Source organism: Hippichthys cyanospilos, chromosome 17 (assembly GCF_059441005.1).
Source record: "Hippichthys cyanospilos isolate Australia breed blue-spotted pipefish chromosome 17, RoL_Hcya_1.0, whole genome shotgun sequence".
NCBI classification, from domain to species: domain Eukaryota; kingdom Metazoa; phylum Chordata; class Actinopteri; order Syngnathiformes; family Syngnathidae; genus Hippichthys; species Hippichthys cyanospilos.
The window spans coordinates 943777-966261 of NC_142385.1; the positions used below are offsets into that span (position 1 = coordinate 943777).

The 22485-nt window shown below is 42.0% G+C and overlaps 1 protein-coding gene across 3 annotated transcripts in view; it reads left to right on the forward strand.

Moving 5' to 3' along the window:
- Positions 1 to 8460: 8460 nt before the first annotated feature.
- The window catches only part of shisa6b (shisa family member 6b), a 117292-nt gene continuing 103267 nt past the window's right edge, over positions 8461 to 22485 (forward strand). For all 3 annotated transcript variants that reach the window (XM_088438251.1, XM_088438252.1, XM_088438253.1), the window contains exons 1-3: positions 8461 to 8586; positions 8874 to 9766; positions 11502 to 11662. In XM_088438251.1, coding sequence (XP_088294377.1) covers positions 9240 to 9766; positions 11502 to 11662 — 688 coding nt within the window. In that variant the 5' untranslated portion in view covers positions 8461 to 8586; positions 8874 to 9239. The remainder of the gene's footprint in view (positions 8587 to 8873; positions 9767 to 11501; positions 11663 to 22485) is intronic.

The following is a 22485-nucleotide window of genomic DNA, read 5'->3' on the forward strand; positions in this document are numbered from 1 at the left end:
TTGTGTATCTCGATGATATTGATGATATCGGGGGGGCTCCTGTTACAGCCCACCAGTCCAGAGTATCTTTTTGATGTGCAATCAACACTTAGAGAATCCAACACGCTAAGTGTGTCTGGCTGTCAGCAGTTAGTGCCTGAGAAGTTTGGAAGAGGCAGGCTACAGTGGCATCGTCAACTTCAGTTCACCATTTTATGAGAAATCTTGCACAATAGGTCTTATTTACGTTCCTTCTGGCTGCTGTCAGCCAGACACACTTAGCGTGCACAAATAAGTACAGAAATGTCATGATATTTTCCATTCAGTTTTGTTGGCTTCAGAACTTAAAAGCTGAAAGGTGTAAGGTCCCACAACACTCAACAGATCATCAAGGAGTCCCAACAGAGACTGTAGTTTCTGTGGAGATTTGAGAAATTTGGCATGTCAGCCAAGACTCTTGACAACTTCAACAGACACACAGTCCAAAGTGTCCTCTCCACCTCCATCACAGTCTGGTATGGCAACTGCACGGCACAAGACAGGAAGGCTCTCCAGTGCGTGATCAGGACCTCACATTGCATTTTTGGAGCGGCCTTACCCTCACTGCAGGACATGTGTGTGGTAAACACCAGGGTTCTGCGGATAACACACAACATCATCAAGGAGAGGACACCCACAAAACGACCTGTTTGAAATGCTGCCATCAGGCAGACGCTACAGGAGCCTATGGGCCAAGACTTCCAGACTGGCAAACAGCTTCTACCCACAATTCTCTACAAATCCCTCACAAACTAATCTGGGAAAATGGGCAGCTGGTAGCCAAAAACGACGAGGAATGGCGACCTGCCTGTGGACGCTGATGGGCTGGCATTGTGTACATATTCACCCAGGGCAGGTTAGTTGACCAGGTGGTTGGGTGCTGGTGGCACACGCACTGCAAAGTGGCCTCCAGGGCTTGATTGGCTTGTTTGGCTTAACTGTTGGTATGGAAATGGTAACCCAAGGTCAGACTAATGGAATCCCCCACGGCACGCCCAAATGCTCTCTATAGTCGGGAGACGAATTTGGGTCCATGTTCAGAGACGATTTCTGTCAGGATTTCATGAAGTCGGAACATATGGTCGAAGTTGACCATCTTGGAGAGGCAGTCCACGATGGTCAGGATAGCGGTTTTTCCGCAGGAGGCAGGGAGACCGGTAACAAAGTCCAGGGTGATTTGTTACTACAGCCTGGTTGGGGCTGGAAGCGGTCGAAGCAGCCGCGCTGGGCAATGATGTGGGGATTTACCTCGAGTGCATATTGTGCAGGCTTGGACAAATCCACTACGTCCCGCCACCAGCCTGGCCACCAAAGTCTTTGGTTGATCAGAATAAATGAAGTGGTTTATCACTTGATGGCACGCCAGTCTTGAGCTGTGTCCCCACTCCAACACAGGTTTACGGAGTTTGGGACCACAAACAGCTTGTCGGCTGGGCAATCGGCATGACCCCGTCCGCCTGCCTGCTGGACCCGCTCTTACAGATCCCAAAAAATAGCCCTGATTACTTGTTTGCCAGGGATTAAAGTTTCCAGGTGGATGTTGGGGGAGTTGTTTTAGTACACCCGGGACAGAGCGTCTGCCTTGTCGTTCCTACAACCGGGCCTGAAGGTGATGAGGTAATTGAATCGGGTGAGGATGAAGGGCCACCTGTCTTGTCTGGGGTTCAAACGTCAGTAGGAGAGATATTTGGGGTCGGAGAAGATGGTGAATGAACGCTGCGTGCCCTCCAACCAGTGCCTCCACTCTTACAGCGCCAAGACAACGACCAGGAGTTTGCGATTGCCCACGTCATAGTTATAGTCTGCAGGACTCAAACGACGAGAGAATAATGAATAGGAATGTAGTATGCCATCCACTGGTGACGTTTGTGACAAGACCGCGCCCACCCCCCAGTCAGACGCATCAACGTCTACTGTGAACAGTAGCGTAGGACCGGGATGCATGAGTACTGGAGCACGCGCGAACCGGACTACTTTGAAGGCCCTGTCGGCCTTGACGTCCCACGCAAATGGTACCTTATTGGAGGTGAGTTTTGTCAGGGGTTCTGCCAGCATGCTATAATTGCAGATGAAGCACCTGTAGAAATTGGCAAACCCCAGGTATCATTGAAGTTGCTTTCTTGTTGTGGGAGAAGGCCACTGGACCACGGCTTGGATTTTGACCGGATCGGCTCACAGCTGGCCCTTCCCCTCTATAGACACGAGGAAGGGGGCGTAAGAGAGGTGGAATTCACATTTTTCGGCCTTCACGAAGAGACGGTTGTCAAGTAGTCGCTGCAGCACCAGGCGAACATGCTGCTGGTGGTCCTGCAGAGTTTTGGAAATTACTTCAATGACATATTGATTAACGACACACAACACGTTTATTATAACTCGCAAAATATCATTGCCCATGTTCTGGAAGACAGCATGTGCATTAGGGAGGCTGAACGGCTGGACGAGATATTCACAGTGTCCAATGGGCGTGTTGGAAGCAGTTTTCCACTCGTCACCGTCGTGGATATGAATGAGAAGGTATGCGCTCCTAAGGTTCAGTTTCATGAAAATACACGCCTGGTGCAGTGACGCAAATGCATCGTTGCGTAGCGGGACCGGCAACTTTTTTTTTTATGGTGATGTCTTTGAGGCCACAATAGTCAACGCATGGACGGAGAGTCTTATTTTTCTTACATATACATAATATACATACATACATAATAAAACCAGGCACCAAATGGAGAGGTAGAAGGGCGGATATGCCCGGCGACTAATGAGAAGGAGATGTAGTCACAGAGTGCCTCTAACCCTATTTTGAACAGTTTGGCAGCTGGATTTGCGGAGCCCGAGACTAACTCTATGGCGCAGTCGTACGGCCGGTGTGGTGGTAGTGCGAGTGTTTGTTCTTTACTGAAAACGTCTCACAACTCACGGTAAACGGTGAGCACCCGTTCTAAGTTGATTACCTCCGTTTCCGAGACAGAGCGGGGAACCCCCACATAATCGGTGGCCCGGAAGCAGTGTACGTGGCAAAACGAACTCCAGCCTGTAATGGCTGGTTTAGTCCAATTAATATCCGGGTTGTGCAATTCTAGCCACGGAAGCTCGAGCACAACTTACGCGCAGCTGGCAGGCATCATGAACAGCCGTATCTGCTTGCGGCGATACCCTGATCCTGTAAGTGACACAGGGCTGGTTTGGTGAGTTACTATCGCAAGGGGTCGCCCATCCAAGTTGTTGACTTGTCTAGGAATGCTAAGCTTGAACAGTGCACACCCTAGCGCGCTAGTAATCGTCACATCAATTAAATTGTCGTCTGCACCAAAGTCAACCAGACCAGTGATAGACTGCTGCTAATCAGCGCAGGCGACTTCCCGCATCAGCTGCAGCCGCCGACACGCTGGCCTGTCCCGAACACAACCCACGACCCTGTTGGTCTAGGGATACTCACAGTCGTCCAGGGCTGTCGGTTGGCATGTGGCAATGAGGTGACCAGGCTGCCCACAATATATACAGAGTCTGGAGCGCATCTGACACTCCCTCTCACAGGGAGAGAGATGCCTTCCTCTCATTCGCATGGGTTCACACTCACCCAGGGTTCCAGAGGTGGCGCCTCGCTGATCCTTTCCCTCTCCGCGTCTCCTTGCGGGCGGAGGACTAGTGGCGCTCCCCCTCTCTCTGTCATTCTTGGAGGCAATTGCCCAACTGGATGGTTGAACACTGTTTTGAATTAACGGGTGAAGGTCTCTAGGGAGTCCCGGATGTCAGGGTTCACGGCGCTTACCGCCAGCGCCCAGGCGGTATCGTTGTCGTAAGAAGACCCATGATAAATGGGGTTTTAGAACAGTCATTATGGTAAGTCAACGACTGCTGATCAAAAATGAGGGAGCATAGGTGAAAAAGTGACCGCAGGTGCCGAGCTCTCCATTGTAGCGAGAAGGATGAGGGATGACGGGTTCCTGAAATGCCATCGGTGACGTGCTGCTGCCACCCGTGTCAGGAACTTCCGGGGTGGTTGCTGGAACACGTGCGGTCAGGGTTTCCACATTTAACGCCAGGGCAGCCAACACCCCTTGAAGGTCAGTGAGCGCCTTCTGTTCTTGTCCCATCATGGTCGCTCATGGTCGGTGGGGTCCATATTTGGCCGGGTTATTCTGTCACAAATAACCTCGAGTGAGCGAGGACCCCAGCCAGACACACAGGTGAATGTTATCAAGTCAGTTTATTAACAAAAAGCGCATGCCAAATGTGGATCAAATGGAGCCAAAAAGACAAAGTAAAACAGAAATCACAAAGTACAAAATAAAGTGAGACAAACGTGTCTGTGTCAAGAGTCCAAAAACGGGTGTACTTGGCAAACAATGGAGCGGGATCCACCGGAGAGAGACTGGAATAAAGTGGAACAAACTGGAACCAAAAACACACGTGAGAGGACAAAAATCCAGAAAAGAAAAGTACCAACCAAAATTTACTCGGGATAGAAGGATACGCAGAACACGAACGCCGGGGCTTCACTAGACTGCAGAGGACCCTGGTGAAGGTCTAACCTGCCGTCGCTCTCCTGCTGTGGCTGGCCTTAAAAGGCCTGTGTTGGTAATGCAACACAGGTGTATTGCCAGTGGCCCCGCCCCCTCATTGCTGCATGAGAACCCTGCCTAAAAACAAGCACAGGGTAAGCTGGGAACATGACAGGTTGTATTTGTTTTATTTTGTCAGGTGGTTGTACAAAATTAAATGTTCTAGATTTACATTTATTTTATATTTATATACAGCGTTATGTTGAAAATGCATTTCACTTTATTTCACGCAACAACTTGATGAAATAAAATGAGTAAAATCCGTTGTGTTTCCTGCTTTTAAGTCGTGCTTCTTGTTTAGGCAGAGGTCTCCTCCTGCCACGAAGGGGCGGAGTCACCGGTTACCAGTGCTGCATTGTAATCATGGTTTTTAGCTGGCCGACACAGGAGATCGAGTGCAGGGTTATTGGTTTGCCACGCTCCTAGGTGCCCAGTCATATCTCCTGCGTTCCCACTCTCTGTTCCTCAACTTCAAGATACTTTTGGTTAGTACAGTGGGCATCCAGTTTAAGAGATTAATCCGTTCAGCGGTTGTCTTCGTAACGCGAATTCACCGTATGGCGGACGATCCAAACTTATGTTAAAAAGCAAATGCGTATAAAATCCCAGGTAAACACATAAAAATTGTATATACATATTAAAAATTGGTATCAAAATAGTATAATGAGTGCTACTTCTATATATTTTACATGTATACAATTAAAAAACATAAAAAAATATAGAAAGACTTTATTTACCTTTGAGTGGCGTGAGTGCTTGTTATGGCCATATTCCATTGTGAGGCTAGCCTAACATAGCTTTGTCATGTCCCAGCTCACCTGTTTGTGCTTGATCTTAGGCAGAGCTCTCCTGCGGCAACGAGGGGGTGGGGCTGACGGCCCTGCACCTGTGGCTCGTTCCCATCAAGGGCTTTTTAAGGCCAGCAACTACAGCAGAGCACTGCTGGGTTATTCCTTTGCTATGCTCCTGATCAGCACTGTGAAGCCCTAGTGTTCCCGTCTGTTCTCCAGCCTTGTGTGCATTTTTGGTTTGTACTTTGTTCCTCCAGACTTACATCGTTATTGTGATTTTGTTTTACTTTATTGCAGTCGCTCTCCTCTGGTCCCTGCTACCCCAAATGCCTCGCGCCCACCTTTTAGACCTTTTTCTACAGACACGTTTGTCTCAATTTAATTTGCAGTTTTTAATTTTATTTGTACTTTGTCTTTATGCTCCTTTTGTTCCACGCTTAACGTGTGCCCTTTGTTGAATAAACAGACTTGATCACTCACCTGTGCATCTGGTTGTGGTCCTCACCCACTACGCGGTTATTTGTGACAGAATAACCCGGCCAAAACATGGACCCCACCGACCACGAGTGTGTCCGCAAGGCCCTGATAAACCAGGGACAGATGATGGGGCAAAAGCAGAAGGCGGTCACCGAACTCCAAGGGGCCGTGGCTGCCCTGGCGTTAAACGTTGAGAATCTAACCTCACGTGTTCCAGCCACCACCCCGAAAGCTTCTGCCACAGGCATCAGCGACTCATCACCTGTGTCGTGCAAGGAACCTGTCATTCCTCACCCCTCACAACGGGGTGCTTGGCACCTGCGGTCGATTTCTTCATCAGTGCTCTCTCGTCTTTGACCAGCAGCCGATGACGTACCACACTGACCATTCCAAGACAGCCTTCATCATGAGTCTTCTCACGGATGAAGCTGCTGCCTGGGCGATGGCGGTCGGTACCACGAACCCTGCCATCCGGGATTCCCTAGAAAACTTCACCCGTGAATTCAGAACAGTGTTCGACCATCCGATTTCGAGGGCGAGAAGCCGGCAATCAACTGTTGGATGTTACCCAAGGTAAACACAGCGTAGCAGCGCACTCGATACACTTCCGCCTCCTGGCAGCCGAGAGCGGCTTTGGGGACGCCACGCTGCGGGGAATTTTCCGCAGAAGCCTCGATCCCAGACTCAATGACGAGCTCGCAGCCTGGGACAAGACGTCATCCCTGGAGGAGCTGATAGCCCGAGCCATCCAGCTAGACAATCGCTTGCAGGAACGACGGAGGGAGAAGAACGCGGCGTGAGGACTGCTAGTCCTCTGCTCCCTAGGGGGCGCTGAGGTGGGGAGATTCACCGAGGCGCCTCCTCTGGTCGCTCCCGGATCCCTGGGTGAGTGGGAACCCATGCGAATCGGGAGAAGGCATCTCTCCCCCAGCGAGAGGGAGCACCGGATGCACTCCAAACGACTCACCTGTGCGTCCACACACGGTTATTCATGACAAGCTTAGTCTTCTTTGTATTTCTTGATTATTTCCAGCTTTCTGCCCATATAAATCATATTCTTATTTCTATCTTCTCTCTTCACTGGCAATCTGGACAATTCAAGCTTGAATTAAGCACTAAAATGGGTTTGGGTTAGGCTTTGTAAGCACTCACAGGCGAACAAATCTTTAACGTTCCGCCATTTTGGAAACCGTGATGCCGATCAAGAGCAGACCAGCATCTTAGTGCTTCCATGACACTGATCAATAGTAGACCAGTATCTTAGGAAGTCATGACGCTGACCAACAGCAGACCAGCATTCTAGTGACGTAAGCGATGACGCGTGTATAAACCTATGAGCGCAGAGTGACTTGCAGAGTCACGCACAAACACTGACCGCTATGTTTGAGGAGGAGTTTTTGTCATAACGCGAAAAACATGGGGTAAAGAGAGGGCGCCGCGGTAGCCATTGTAAGGTGTTCTAGTTGATATTTCCTAGTTGATGTTTTCCTTTGCTAATTTGTTCCAGTTCTTCTCTTAATGACTCCGCTTCTTCGTTGCCGTACTTCCTTTATTGGACTCACTTGGACTAGATGTTTTCATCTCATCTTTCATTGATACGTTGTGATTCTGGTTTGATACTTTACCTTTTGGATTATTTTTGTTCCCCACACCTTGCGTGTGCTTTTTGTTAATAAACTTCCATTGACTATCCACTTCCTCGTGTGTCTGGCTGGGATCCTAACTCCACTTGGGTTCTGTGGCTATTCACAACAAAATCATGATAACATTTATTGTTTATTGCAGTCCTCAGAGCCCAGACGTGTCAAATTAAAATTTCAGATACCTTTTAGAGTACTTACATGCTTGTATTGCTATGGTCAAACTGTAATTTATTGTGCCTGTGTAGTTCTTTATAACACATTTTAAAAAAAATGTTTGTGCACATTTTTCATAATTCTGTTGCTTCAAAAGCTCATGTATTCTTAACCTCAGTGGCAAATATTTATCCAGAGAATTCAAATTCAAATCTAGATATTATAGACCGCTGTTGTGACAAGAGCAGCACCACCAAACATGCTGTTCTATTATTATGATTACGCTTGACAGCTTCACTCAAAATATGATCTTTAATAAGTCAGAATTGGTAAAACATGAATGCATGTCTTTAGACAGTGTAAATGGTGTAAAAGCTATGCTGTGTTGAAAGTAACTGAAAATGAAAGTACAGATTTTTCAGTGTAGCACTGCTGAAATTCACTCCGGCATTGCCCCATCATTTCTTCATAATACCACGGCTGCTTTGACTTGGCTACAGACCAGACATAGAGTCAATTATGAATTCATCCTACAAATAATGCATGTACAGCGGCATGAGACTGATGACGATGTCTGTTAAAAACAGGTCGAGGGAGATTTCAAATGTAAATTAACATGAATATTGTAACATTGCAAAATAGGCTTTTCAGTGGACATTCAGCAGTCTGGCTAGCCATTAGATTTAGAAGTGTCAATGAAAATAAGCCGACTTGCTAGAATGGATGGTGAAGCTTTGTTGCAGAATGGTGGGGGTCTAAATGAGGTGGTTGTGTGCAATTTGCCGACACTTGACTGAGTTCTGACGCCAGCGCAGTGATGTAAGAGACAGGGGAGAGGGAGAAGAGAGACGTAGAGAGAAAGCAGGGTTGTCTTCTTAGCAGCTCCGACGGTACGCTTTATTTTCGCGGACCCAGACAAAGAAGGACTCCCAGCAGGTCTTTTTCGCAGAGGTAGGCTGTCTTTAAATGTGCAGCGTGTAAATTCTACGGTTTTCATAAACTGATTCATTTACATACATGATCGAGAATTTCAGTATGAAACACGTGGACACTTTCAAACAAATTAGGGAAAACGTGTTTTATGTACCTGCTAGATTGTAATAATGCTTAAAACGAGTCTACCCACAATTACAGCAAGTTAATGGGACTCCTTGCATTCATAGAACAATGTGATAATTAATGTATGACGTGACGCTGACGCGCTGATCATAACAAATGAGCTCTAATTATGTTTCCAGTCTAACTCTGACTTGAGCAAACCGAACCCCAGATCCAGCCGTCAGCACATTGGACAGCGAACCGCCGCAAAACCACTGGAAGCCCCGATGTCTAGAGGCGTGACTCCTGCTCTGGATATGCGGCTGTCCCCCCGCCCTCGCAACCTCATGGGCTGCAGCGGGCTTGAGTTCAGTTCATGAGCTATGACAGCTGAGATCTGCCCTTGAAGGCAATCCACCCAGTTACATTCATCATGAAGGCTGCGCGCGGGACTGAGAGAATCGGAGAACACTCGATGGCCAAACTTACGTAGGACTGAATTTTCTGCAAAGCTTGATCAGAGTTGCCTTTACATAAACCAATAGTCTTGTTTTGTGCCGCACACCATGGGGATAAGGCATCTCCTGTTACTTCTCATTTATCTGGATCCACTGAGCGTGCTGAGTGCAGCCACGGGTAGTAAAAAGCCCAAACAGACGACCAGGAAGGTCCCTGAAGCCTCAGCGGCACCCACGGCGGTCCCGCAGCCGAAGACACCGCAGCCCGCGCCGGCCAACAATCACGACACTTGCCTCGGTTATTACGACGTCAGCGGACAGTACGACAAAATGTTCGAATGCAACAACACGGACCATCGCTACTGCTGCGGGACTTGCTACCTGCGCTTCTGTTGCGAGTATAAGAAAGACAGATTGGATCAAAAAGCATGCAAGAACTATCAAACGCCGGTGTGGGTGCAAACGGCAGCGCCGTCCCCCATACCGACTGGGGAGACATTTGAGGGCATGGACCAGACCAACACGGCAGTCTACATCACCTGTGGGATCATAGCCTTCATTATAGTGATGGGAGTGTCTGCCAAAGTTGCTTATGACAAAGCCACTGAACCGCCACAAGAGATGAATATACACAGGTAAGGCATAACACATATTGTGCCCCATAAAATTATTATTGTGACCCGTTACTGCTGATACAAAAGCTTCAAAGGCAATTATAGTCACATTTCAGTGACACATTTATGTTACTGTAGTGCAGCAGTGGAAAACTAAATTCCATCACACGTATAAGTTTCCTGGCAAAGATGCCAGCAATTAGTTAACTCTCGGTATGCTGCAATACTTTTCAACATCAAAGCAACAGAAGCACAAAATACAGTAAATAAATTATTATACTGTCATATAATCCCGGAGCAGCCATTCAGGAAAAATGCATTTCTCTATGAGTCTTCATAATTTATCGTCTTTGCAAATTATTTTTATTGCCTCTCATTTGCTCATTCAAATAGTTGTAATTTTTGTTCTATCCCTGAAATAAGTTGTACACACAGGACAATAGTCAAAATAAATTTAAATTGAGTCCTGACATTAATTGAATGTGTCAAAAGTAAAATAATGTAATTTTTTTGAGCAAAAATGGTATGGTTGTCATCCAAAAAAAAAAAAATGTGCAAAAGCACATTTTGTAACAGAGTAGTTCATACTTCAAGTTTGTCATGTTAAGAAGAGGCCAATTTAACAAATGATGATGATTCTGTTTGCCGTAACGTAAGAAAATCAGATCTTGAAATGGATTTAAAGTGATTGACTGATTAATGTAAAGCCAAATGACATAGGCCTTTCACATTAGATTCCATTAGCAGATCTTCCCTCCTGAAAATTTGTCAGAAAAGAAGCTTTAATTAATTACAGTCAAAAGAAGCTCATTACTCAAGACAGTTCTCTTTGAATTTGAGTGTGTTTGTGTGCTTCTTTAGCACCCATCTTTGATATCTTACATCACAGTCAGAAATCGTGCTGCATTTTCCACAATATGCCACATATTTAATTCATGCATCAAACCATCTGTCCGATTTCACACTTTGAACCGTCTCTCGCCACCCCTTCTGGTTTAAATGAGGTAGGTTTAGGTTTGCAATTGGCAGGAATGTTGAGCAGAGATGTGATCCATATACATCCAATGACAACATTTGAACCCCTCAGCTGGCTCCCGCTCCCTCCTGCGGCTTTTCCATGTGAGAGTTATCATACATGAGTGGGCTACAGACTGTGCCCACATCTGGAAACAAACGCTGACACACATTATTTCCTCAAGATTGAATGGTTGTTATGCATTATTCAACACTCAGGCAGTCTTAAGACTGTGAATAATGGATATTGTTAATGATGGGGTGGACCAAGGTCATGTGACATGCGTGCACTACTGCACATTGAATCAAGAACGGGAAGACAAGGGGAGAGTAAATATTCATTTAAAAACAAAAGGTAACCCCCAATGTTATGTTTGATTTACAAGAGCTTTGAGCAGTTGCAGCGGTGCAAAAGTAGTTTGATCTCCCTTTTAATGTGATGCCAGACAAATCAAGCAAACACTTTTTTTTTAAACTTTCTTTCATTGCTGTTGCCTGTGCCTCTCTTCCACGCTCCCTCCCGAGAGTTTCATGTGCACCTGCCGCCGTCTAAAACACATTCCAGTTCAACCTAATTAGATGTGATGCTCACACAAGCCTGTATCAACCCATAATAGCTCAACATGGTTTTAATAATTAGGCACTATTCAGTGTGGAGGAAACATGCATTATGACCTAATTTTTAAATCTGCATGCCGTGATGCTTAGACTGTAACATTCACTTTTGATTTTTAATTCTCAGGGCCCTTGCTGACATCTTGAGGCAACAGGGGCCAATTCCCATTTCTCAGTATGACTGTGAGAACTTTGCAGCCATGAATGGCTCATCCAAAGACAACACACCAGTCAGGACCTCATCCAAGAATCACTACACTCCTGTTCATGCCTCAAAATCCAACCACGGTAAGAGCTCTACTTTTTATCCACTCAGGTGCATTAAAGCTCTCTAAAGCATACTACAAATGCAGCAAAATCTCTCTTTTTTATCACTCTTCACATGTATGATTTTAATCAATTTTAATTGGAAAAACAAAGTGATCAAACAATTCTTTAAAAATGGTAATATTGTGGAAAATATTGAAACAAAAATGAATACTGATTTAAAATCAGTGTTAAAATAAAATGTACATTCATAATGAACAAAAAAAAAATATAGTCCATTTAATTAGCCATGTTTGCAGTATTTATTTTTTCTACAGTTAATTTGATAACAATTGTTATTCATGCACAATTAGTATTTTTAAAAACAAAACATTCTTCCTGCTGTTGAATGAAAATGACATCACATACATTCAAGGCTCTGGTGACAAACAATCATGGCCCACTTGTTGGTCCTGTGATGATCATAAGCGGACTTCTTTACCTGAGCCTTGAGCACATGTGATGTCATTTTAGGTCAAAAGCAAGTGGGAAATTTTGTTTTTAAATTTTTTAATTGTGCATGAAAAATAATTTAGATGTAGGCTTAATGATGGACAAACTGCTAAATATGGCTAAATAAATGGAATTAATATTTTTAGTTGCCTACTTAACACACTATTATGTTAGTACCAGTTGTAAATATGTCTTTTAAATCGTCCAAATTCCACTTTTGCAAAATCTTGATTTCACAATTTAGCAAATTTTCAAATCTTTGATTCTTAAAATGACAAAGTAATCACATTAATTTTATCTATTAACCAGCCCAATGTGCAGATATTCTCAAATTGCTGTACATACCCCTGCAGATATGTGAGGGCCGCAAATGTATAGAACAGCTTCTTTTCACACAAAGAGCAAATGAATTGGAACATGAAGAAACATGTTGCCAAATTGTGTCAGTGACCTTTGCAAAATTATGTATGCCTTGATTTGTATTATTGATGTGCATTATCATTCATGATTCAGTTTTCCAGCACACGAGGCAGAAGTTGTACTGTGTGAAATAAATGATGTGTAAAATAAACCCAGATACCACAACAAATATAGTTCCAAAATATATCAGACATGGATGGTTTGATTTCTCATCCAGAGGTGCTCTGCGCTGGTTAAGAGGTATTTTGCATAATTGAAAAAAGGCTGAGAACCACTGTACTAGTTTATATGTGTGGCTGCGAGTCAAATAGAGGCTGTTGGGAGGCAGATTCCAATAGTGTGCGATTTGCCTCCATTTCTATTTTCAGCCTAACGTTGTGCCTTTTTCCCTAAAGAGCACCCACAGTGCTCAACCTTTCAGCTGCATAATCTTCAATGTTAACATTCTGTAATTATCACATTTGAGCAAGAGGGTGTGAGGGAGAGCATATCAGATAGGAAGGGAGGTGGGAAAGCAAATAATTACAGGCTGGCAAGGTAAAATGGCCCTGCAATGTCTGACAGGGTGGAAGCTGTGACCTCACAAGCGCACAGAAGAAGTCACTGAAAATGCTCATCCTAATCAGGAAACTGCTTTAATCTAGTTTAACATTATTTTGTATGAATTGTTTGAAAAACAATGATAACAAATCTAATTGTTCTTAAAATTTTAATACATACACTACCAGTCAAATGTTTGAAAACACCCTCTCATTTATTTTTTTTTCATTATTTAAAAGTGTTCTCAATTGTAGTTTATGCCATCAATATTATGTAAAAATTTGATGCATTCATTTGGTCGATGAAAGGAAAAATGTAATCAAACCAGATTTTTTTTTTTTTTTTAGTTACTGTATTTCAAAGAAGGCACATTTTCATCCAGACAACAGCTTTGCACTTTTTGGTATTTTTCGTCAGCTTTATGATACTTTATGATCCTGAATGAACTAGCACTATTGAGTAAAAAAAAAAAAAAAAAAAAAAACCCTGGATGCTGTTAACTTTCAAATTTTCAGTGCTCTGCTAGAACCTCTCTCTCTCTTTCTCTCTCTCACTTTCTCTCTCTCTCTTTCTCTCTCTCTCTCTCCTCTCACTCTACCTCTCTCTATGTATATCTATCTATCTATCTATCTATCTATCTATCTATCTATCTATCTATATATATATATATATATATATATATATATATATATATATATATATATATATAAATTACCCCTCCTAATTATTTCACTTTATTTATATTTGAGAAACCAACGTCATAAGACTGTACAAAGCCAAACTAGGGCAGATGAAGTCACGAGATAAAACTATTGCACAGACATATAGACACATGCTATTGTGCATATATTCAATATTTTGGGGTTTTGTTGTGTTTGTCATGTAGACTTGGCCTCTTTCTGCCACATTGCCATCTGTCAGACATCTGCTTCCAGCATCTTCATTCTGCTTATTGTGAAAGGAATCTGCCTTCCTTCCTTTTGTTCTTTTCTCTTCTTTGCAGCCTTGTTTGTTCCTTGGTCTGACTGTAGGCATAAAAACTGAAATGTGAATCCATTCCATCTGACCTTGAATGCATTTAGATCAAGGGTCACTGACATGCTGATGACCATTTGATCCCATCGGTCATGGGATATTGTGATTTCCTAGGAATGTTGCAAGAATGGTTATTTAAAAATATATATATGGGGAAAAAGTGTTGTATTATGGTATTGTTTCAAAAAAGCTCAAAGTACAAGTTGAGGTTTTTCCTCATTTCAACCCCCATATTGGGGTTGTCGACCACAAAACTAAAAACAGATCAGTTTTTTTCCACATATATGTGTGTTTGAATAACATTAATTCAAATGCAAAATAAGTAATATGTAATTTACAAGGCTTAAAAGTATTAAATATATCCATCATTCAATAGTGTGCATCAGTTTTAGAGTGCACACAAAAGATGCACTTTCATTTAACGCCGCCTATTTGCCTCTTTGTTGTCAACAACACGGCTGTGTGGATAAATTTTTCGGCAGATTTTGACGCATAATGTAAAGAAAAAGGCTTGACATGTCTCATTCATCCCTTGGATGCATGCTTAAACAAACCGTTGAACACAAAAATGTGAGAGCAGCGGCATGAATGTCAGCAGGTGTGGTGGGAGGGGAGCAGCAAAGAGCAATATTGTACATTCTGATCTCGCCACTTCATCACTTGCGTAAAGAAAGCTTGTGAGAGTATCCAAAGTAAGATAATTTGCAAATCATTTTACTACCCATGAAAGAGTCACTTGGGGAAGTGAACAGAATAATAATTGTCCAGTACTACTATGCAAATGACAATAAAACTCTTGATCTTTAATGTTGAAAAAGATTTAATCCAAGATTTGGCATGATCGGGATGATGACTTTTAGGGATTTTAGACAAATTCATATTCAGCTGTGTCAAAAATAAAGCATTGAAAGGTTAAATCATTTTATTGTTACTACATTAGTATCAGCATTTGCGTCTACATGGAAGCGTACATTGCCTTGCAGTCATGTCTGCCCCCTCAACCGCAACAATATGATACTCGATATATGATGTAGAAATGCCTCTAAAAATACCAACATTTCACAATTTTAATCACAAACACCATGTATTTTATTTGGACAGCCATGATCTGTGTAACCACTATAGTCAGGAGTAGATTTATAATAGCATGTTTGTAAAGTTTAATTAAATTGTAGTAAAAAAGGGTTCTACTTATAAGCGAGGTCGACTTGTACTCAGAGAAATTTGGTAGATATAACTTTTATAATCACAAAGAAGTAATTACAAATGAAAAGATTACAAAGTTGACATTAATTTTATGAAAAATTAAGAAATTTGCCACATATGTGCATCAAACCTACTAGTGGTATCAGTACTTAATATTGGTATTGGTGACTACTGGTATTTTAAAAAAGTTTCTTTGAGCACATTTCCTATATCACGAGTTTCTCAAACTGTAAGTCAAGAAGTAGCTTTGCAATCACTGATTTAGATTAATTAAATGTCTGCCATCACTTTTATCTTTTGATCTGTTGCTACACATGACTGGAACTTTGTGTGTCAAACCCACGCCAAGTGGCCGTCATCACTGAGCATTCCCAGCAGTGCAACGTGAAAAGGCTACGCCTGCTATAAAAAATACCAAGCTTCACTAGGGGCTGGGTGGCACTTACTTGCACCCCGAGAACATTCATGTGCACTGAAGGAATCTAGAAAAAGCCTCTTGCCTTAAACTAGTTCCTAGCGTGTTCGTTTTTGTTGAAAGATCGCCCATACCACAACATAGTGAAACAATTGATTTAATCCAGACAGAGTGGGAAAGTACACGAGGCCTCGGGCCAGTCCTGCAATGGGTCGGAGCAGAAAATGGCAACGTTTCACATTCAACATTCAGTTCTTATACCCTTCCGGGTCATCTAGTCCCACTGTGGATTGCAAGTGTGTGTGTGTGTGTGCGTGCGTGCCTGTCGGTGTGTGTGTGTGTGTGCGTGCACGTGCGTGCGTGTCTGTCGGTGTGTGCGTGTGTGTGCACGTGCGTGCGTGTCTGTCGGTGTGTGCGTGTGTGTGCACGTGCGTGCGTGTCTGTCGGTGTGTGCGTGTGTGCGTGCGTGAGGGTCTGTTTAAGTGGGGATAGTGTCTTCCGAAGTCTTTGTTCTGCCGGCCATTCTTTGAAGCGGGAGGAAGTCTGAGCACCATAAAACCCTGACTGATATCTTCTCTTGAAGGCCACACCTAGCCTTTTGTTCCTGGTGTAAAGTTGGTCGGGGGATGCCATCTGTTCCTTTTGGAGGTGCCGACTTGTCCCCACTTCCCCTGGGCCAGGACCATATCTGCTTTATACTGACATTACATCGTCTCAATCTTTATTAGAATAATACAGTTCCATGTACACACTATTTTATTGATATATTGAATTTGAAAAATATGAATTTCCTTCAGCACCTACATGGGAATTGGGCAAAAAGTAATGATGATGCTGCTCTTAAAGTGACACTCTTAACTGAAGTTGATGCTTCAGGCGTTTTTTGTACCACAGTCAAGTGTAGAGACCCATAAAAAAGGTAGCTAAGTACCTCAATAAGGAGCGGCAGCTTTAATCATTAATCATTAATATATAATGATGCATAGCTGCTGTATTATTCCAAAATGCAGAGCATATGCTGTCTTATTTTCATATGACAGTCCTGCGATGATGACATTGTACACTTGGTGCGTTGCGAAAGTCCCTGTGTTTTTGGAACATTTGCAACATAATGTGTTTAAAATTTCTACGGCAAAAGCTGTGACAACCTGTGATGACAAAAAAACGAGATATATATATATATATATATATATATATATATATATATATATATATATATATATATATATATATATATATATATATATATATATATATATATATTATCAGTTTATATTTATATCCCCACCATGTTTAATGGTGGAAGTAGTTGAAGTTATTTGAAAAAAAAAAATATATGTTGCTCAACCATGAGCTAGTGCAACGATAAGGCATAGCATACATTTTGCAGAAAATTCAATTCCACCATATTTTCTGTACTATAAGACTCACTCAAAAGTCTTAATTTTTTTAAAAAGCCAACGGTGCGCCTTATAATCTGGTGCGCCTTATATATGGATCATATATTGTGCATAAACTATAATTTATGCCTAAAAAATCCAGTTCGAACCGACCAGGCCGACTCGGCCCAGCGCGATTAATTAACTTGATTTGCAGGCCCAACCCGATTTTTTTTTTTTTGAGGACTCAGAGTGTGTGGCACCTCACTCATGCTTGTCTTTTCAATTTCCCTGTCTTTCATTTATTCTTAACTTCTTGCTGTTCCATATCGGAATAGCAGGTCAAAAATATGTAATGCATGCCGAAGGAAAATTACAAAGACGGCGGCACTGCACGTTCACCTGCACTTGACTCTTCACTCATACCGTTTCATGTTTGTCGTTTAAATTTTCCTGACTTTTTTTTATTCGTAAATTCTTGCTGCTCCATATCAGAATAGCAGGTCAAAAATATGTAATGCATGTCAAGGAAAAAATTACAAAGACGGCGGCGCCACGTGTTCACCTACGCTTGGCTCCTCACTCATACAGTTGCATGTTTGGCGTTTAAATTTCCCTGACATTCGTTTATTCATAACTTCTTTGTGCTCCATATCGAAATAGAGGGTCAAAAATATATAATGCATGCCGAGGAGAAAATCAAAAGGATTGCGGCGCCGCACATTCACGAGTGCATGGCTTGATCTGGGTCTATTCTGCGCTCTGCAGCTCCTGTTTAGTAGTTAAATAGCAATTACCAATAACGCATTCTCTGATTTATCTGAATTTTTTTTAATAACAAATATTCCTCAGTATAATATCCATACAACACTTATATTGTATGAATAAAGTTTATATTCTATAAATATAGTTCGATGACTTTGCTGATTGTTTTTTATACTTTAGTGAAACACCATCTAGTGGCGGCATAACTTAACTTTATCTAGTGGATGCACAATGCAACCCCAGCCAGTACAATGGTTTCAACTCTATGTGAGCCTTATAATCCGGTGCGCCTTATATCTGACATTTTTTTAGAAACTGGGCCATTCATTCTTGGTGGGCCTTATAATTCGGTGCGCCTTATAGTGCGGAAAATACAGTACTCAGTTGTTTTTTTTTTTAACCCACAATGGCTGAGGAAGAGCAAAATGGAAATTGGACCAACGCAGCTTTCAGCATGGGCGTCCATGTCAATACAGAATGATTTATTATTGGATATGAAACGCAGAAACTCTACAAGCAAGTCATTGAAGTCTTTCTGAGGAAAGAAAAAAGAATGGATTTTGTATTAAAATAAGACTTGGACAACTGTTTGGGTGAGTCAAGCATTTGATTTATTTATTTTTTTCATTTCTAATGTGTTTTCATCATTTCAATTAGTAGTAAAGAATAAAATGATGTTCTCATATTCAACTGCGATTTATAATTTAGCGTACAATCTTGTTAAAGCTTGCCGGCTTTTGGTGTCAAGTTCTGTCTGGGTTTTTACTGTTGTGGGTTTATTTTGTGGAGTTTTTTTTTTATTCGCTTTTGGATTTATGTTGTATTTCCCTGGCGTCTATCGTTAGTGTAATTTGTGTCACCTGCCATGAGCGTGTTTCAACTCGAGTGTCTACGCCGCAATGGTGCATCTCGTTCCGTCCAGGTGTTTCGTGTTTGTGTAATTTTTGTCCTTTAAAGTGCCAGTTTAGTTATTTAGTTGTCTAATGTCTATGTTTAACGTCACTGTTTTTGCCGTCCGCAGCACTTGTGCCAGTTCCGCAAATTCCCTGTCCCATTGTCATTGTTCACCCCGTAAGTTTGGCTTTGTTTTTTATTTTTGTGGTTACTTTTGAGCTGGCATTTTTTCTTGTTTCGCCCAGCTTCTGCGAGTAATAAATATTTTTTGTTGAGCTCATCTCATATCCTGCCTCTCTGCATTTTGAATCCAGCTTTCCACACCCGTCACCGACATGAACTCATGAAACTTTGTAGACAAATAATTTAAAATTATTATTAATTATTTTAAGTTTGGCAGTATAACGTATCATGATAACTTTTAATTGCTGATGCGGGTTTATTGATGTTTAAATGCTCCGGAACATAGCTTGTGTACCCCTGTAATGCGTACGTGTGCGCACGATGGGTCAAATGACTGAAGACCTAATGCTGGGTTCACACCAAATGCAAATGGGGCAAAAACGCGGACGGTTTTGTATTGTAGTCAATGGAGTTCGGGCAATATATACAGTATATACCGTATTTTCCGCACTATAAGGTGCACCGGATTATAAGGCGCACCATCAATGAATGGCTGAGTTTCTAAAAAACACCATATATATAAGGCCCACTGGATTATAAGGCACACATAGAGTTGAAACCATAGTACTGGCTGGGGTTGCATCATGCATCCACTAGATAGAGTTGCGTTATGCAGCCACTAGTTGGTGCTTTACTAAAGGGAATGTATTAAAAACAATCAGCAAAATCATCAAATTTAATTAATCTGCGCAGAATAGATCCAGATCAAGCCATGCGCTTGTGAACGCTGCGCAGCAATCCTTTTTATTTTCCCCTCGGCATGCATTATAAATTTTTGACCCGCTATTTCTATGGAGCACAAAGAAGTTCTGAATAAACGAAAGTCAGCCAAATTTAAACAACAAACATGCAACGGTATGAATTTGGAGCCAATCGCGGGTGAAGGCTGGCACCGCGGTCATTTAAATTTTTTCCTCGGCGTGCATTATATATTTTTGACGCATTATTTCGATATGGAGCACAAAGCAGTTATGAATAAACAAAAGTCAGGGAAATTGAAACGACAAACATGCAACGGTATGAGTTTGGAGCCAAGTGCGGGTGAAGGCTGGCGCCGCTGTCTTTAATTTTTTCCTCGGCGTGCATTATATATTTTTGAGCCGCTATTTCGATATGGAGCACAAAGAGGTTATGAATAAACGAAAGTCAGGAAAATTCAAACGACAAACATGAGTGTGGGGCTACACACACTTAAGTCCTCATATATATATATATATATATATATATATATATATATATATATATATATATATATATATATATATATATATATACACACAGTATATATAAATAAACAAGTGTGTTAACACTGCACACCCTAGAGCCACAACACGGACTAGACCTTGAAAATGAGGAACAGATACCCTTACAGGATTTTGCCTTAAGTTAAAATAAACAGTAATTGTTTCTATGATTAATGCAGTTTTGCTGGCAGCTCAAGTGAAGTTGATTTATTTAGCACAAAACAGAGGCAATGATTTACCTCTTTTTGTCTCTCCTTTTTTCCCTCAATTGCTTTTCCTTCCTCATATGTTAACACTGGAAGTGTGAAGTACTGTACTATCATTTTACTAATCAAATACAAAAACACAAGTAGTTTTATAAAGCAACTAGTAAAAAGCTTTTTATCATGGTACTGCAATACGTTATAAGCAGAATAACCACAGCAAGGAATGTTCATATATTCAGCTGTACCACGCATCTATTTGAAGCGAGTCATCTACACATGTACACAATTGTTGGTCGAATTCTATTAATGATAAACATAAGTTATGATAAATAAATTCAGTAAAAAATAATCAATGAAAATCAAAAGATGAGGTTCACACTGCAGGGCTTAATGTTCAATTCCAAATTTGTTCGGAATCTGATTTTTTTCGCAAGGTCGTCCACATTTCCAAATAAATGTGACCTTTATGTGGACTCTGTTTGAATGCCAATTGGCCCAAAGCTGTCTTGCACTAGCAGAGGACATAGCGTTGTTACACACAGTGGGTGTGTTCGTGTCTACAAAGGACCACAATGGATAGCTGATCGGTTGTCATACCGGAGCAAAAATATATTCAGTTTGTTCCATTTAAGTCGGAAAGGAGGGGAAAGATGCAGTATTTGGCCATGGCATTTTTTGCCCTGACAGCAACTCCCTCGCAAGTTTGGAACGAACAGCTCGCGCCGAGCGAGCCAGGAAAGACATACACACAGACAATTTGTTCTCCCTCCTTCAGGGATTTCCTTCGCCTGGTCCACTATAGTTTTTTTTTTTCAAAGCTGCCTCTGCCCTTCCGAGCGTAGAATTGTGACATTTGTTGCTTGTTTGTTATGTGCGAGTTGGATGAACAGGACCTGGCCATTTAGACTGAAGCTGCATGTCAAAAGATTGGATACATATCTGATTTAGTAACATCTACCCAAGTGGCCAGGGTCCTATTTGGAAAGACAGGAAGTGTCATTCACACTGCCATCAAGAGTAGATATATGTCAGATAAGAATTGGGCTACTTCAGGCCCTGTTAGTCTGCCCCTGTCATCAGGTATTTTGGTTCACTCTTCATGAACAAACCACTCCAGTTGTGTAAAGTTTGAAGGGTGCTTTTTCCACAAGGCATGTTTAAGCTCTTCCCACAGATGTTAAATCATCAGATCAAGGTCTAGTATTTTGCTTTTAGCAATTCTTTGGGGTTGTTCATTGTGTTTTTGGTCATTATCTTGCCGCAGGACCCCTGACTGAGACCAAACTTTCTGAGACTGGACAACACAACTCTCTCTAAAATATCTTGATTGTCTTGAGATTTTATTATATCTTGCCCAGAAAAAAAAGCACCAAGTGGCATGTGTGGCAAAGCAGCCCAGGACTATAAAAGACCCTCCTCCATATTTCACTGTTGGGGCAGTGTTATTGTCTGTGTATGCTTAATCTCTGCATATCGAAAGCTGATGCCAAAATGTTTCCTTTTGGACTTGTGTCTCCATAGGACATTCTTTCATTTCCTTTGTGGCATATCAATATGCTTCTCACGCTCCTCCACATTGTAACTTACGGACATTCAGAGATACAAAATAAGTTCCCTGTAAATCAGATTTTGTATTTAGCCATTTTCTGTGATACCAACGGCGGTGCTACCATTGTAAACAAAAGTTCCGCCCAGTACATCTTCCCTTTGCTAATTGTGTCGTGTAGGAGTGCCCAATAAAGATTAGCTCTCCCTCATATCACTAATTAAGATGAAAATGACCCAGGCATAATAGATTACATTTCAATGCTGCACAACACACGAAGAGAGTGAGCTCCCTGTCAATCCTCTCCATTTTATTAAGCAGGAAATATTCAGAGAGGCTTGCAGGAAATTTTCTGACAGACCAGTCATTCCTTGAAAACTGTATCATAGAAAGAACTACATGATGCACTTTTATTTTCAAGTTCCTCCTGGAATGGTCAACTTCTTTCGATCTCAGAACAGCTTTCAGTGTACCAAGCAACACAGTGTTTTATTTTCTGATTGATGTTTTTTCGGCAGA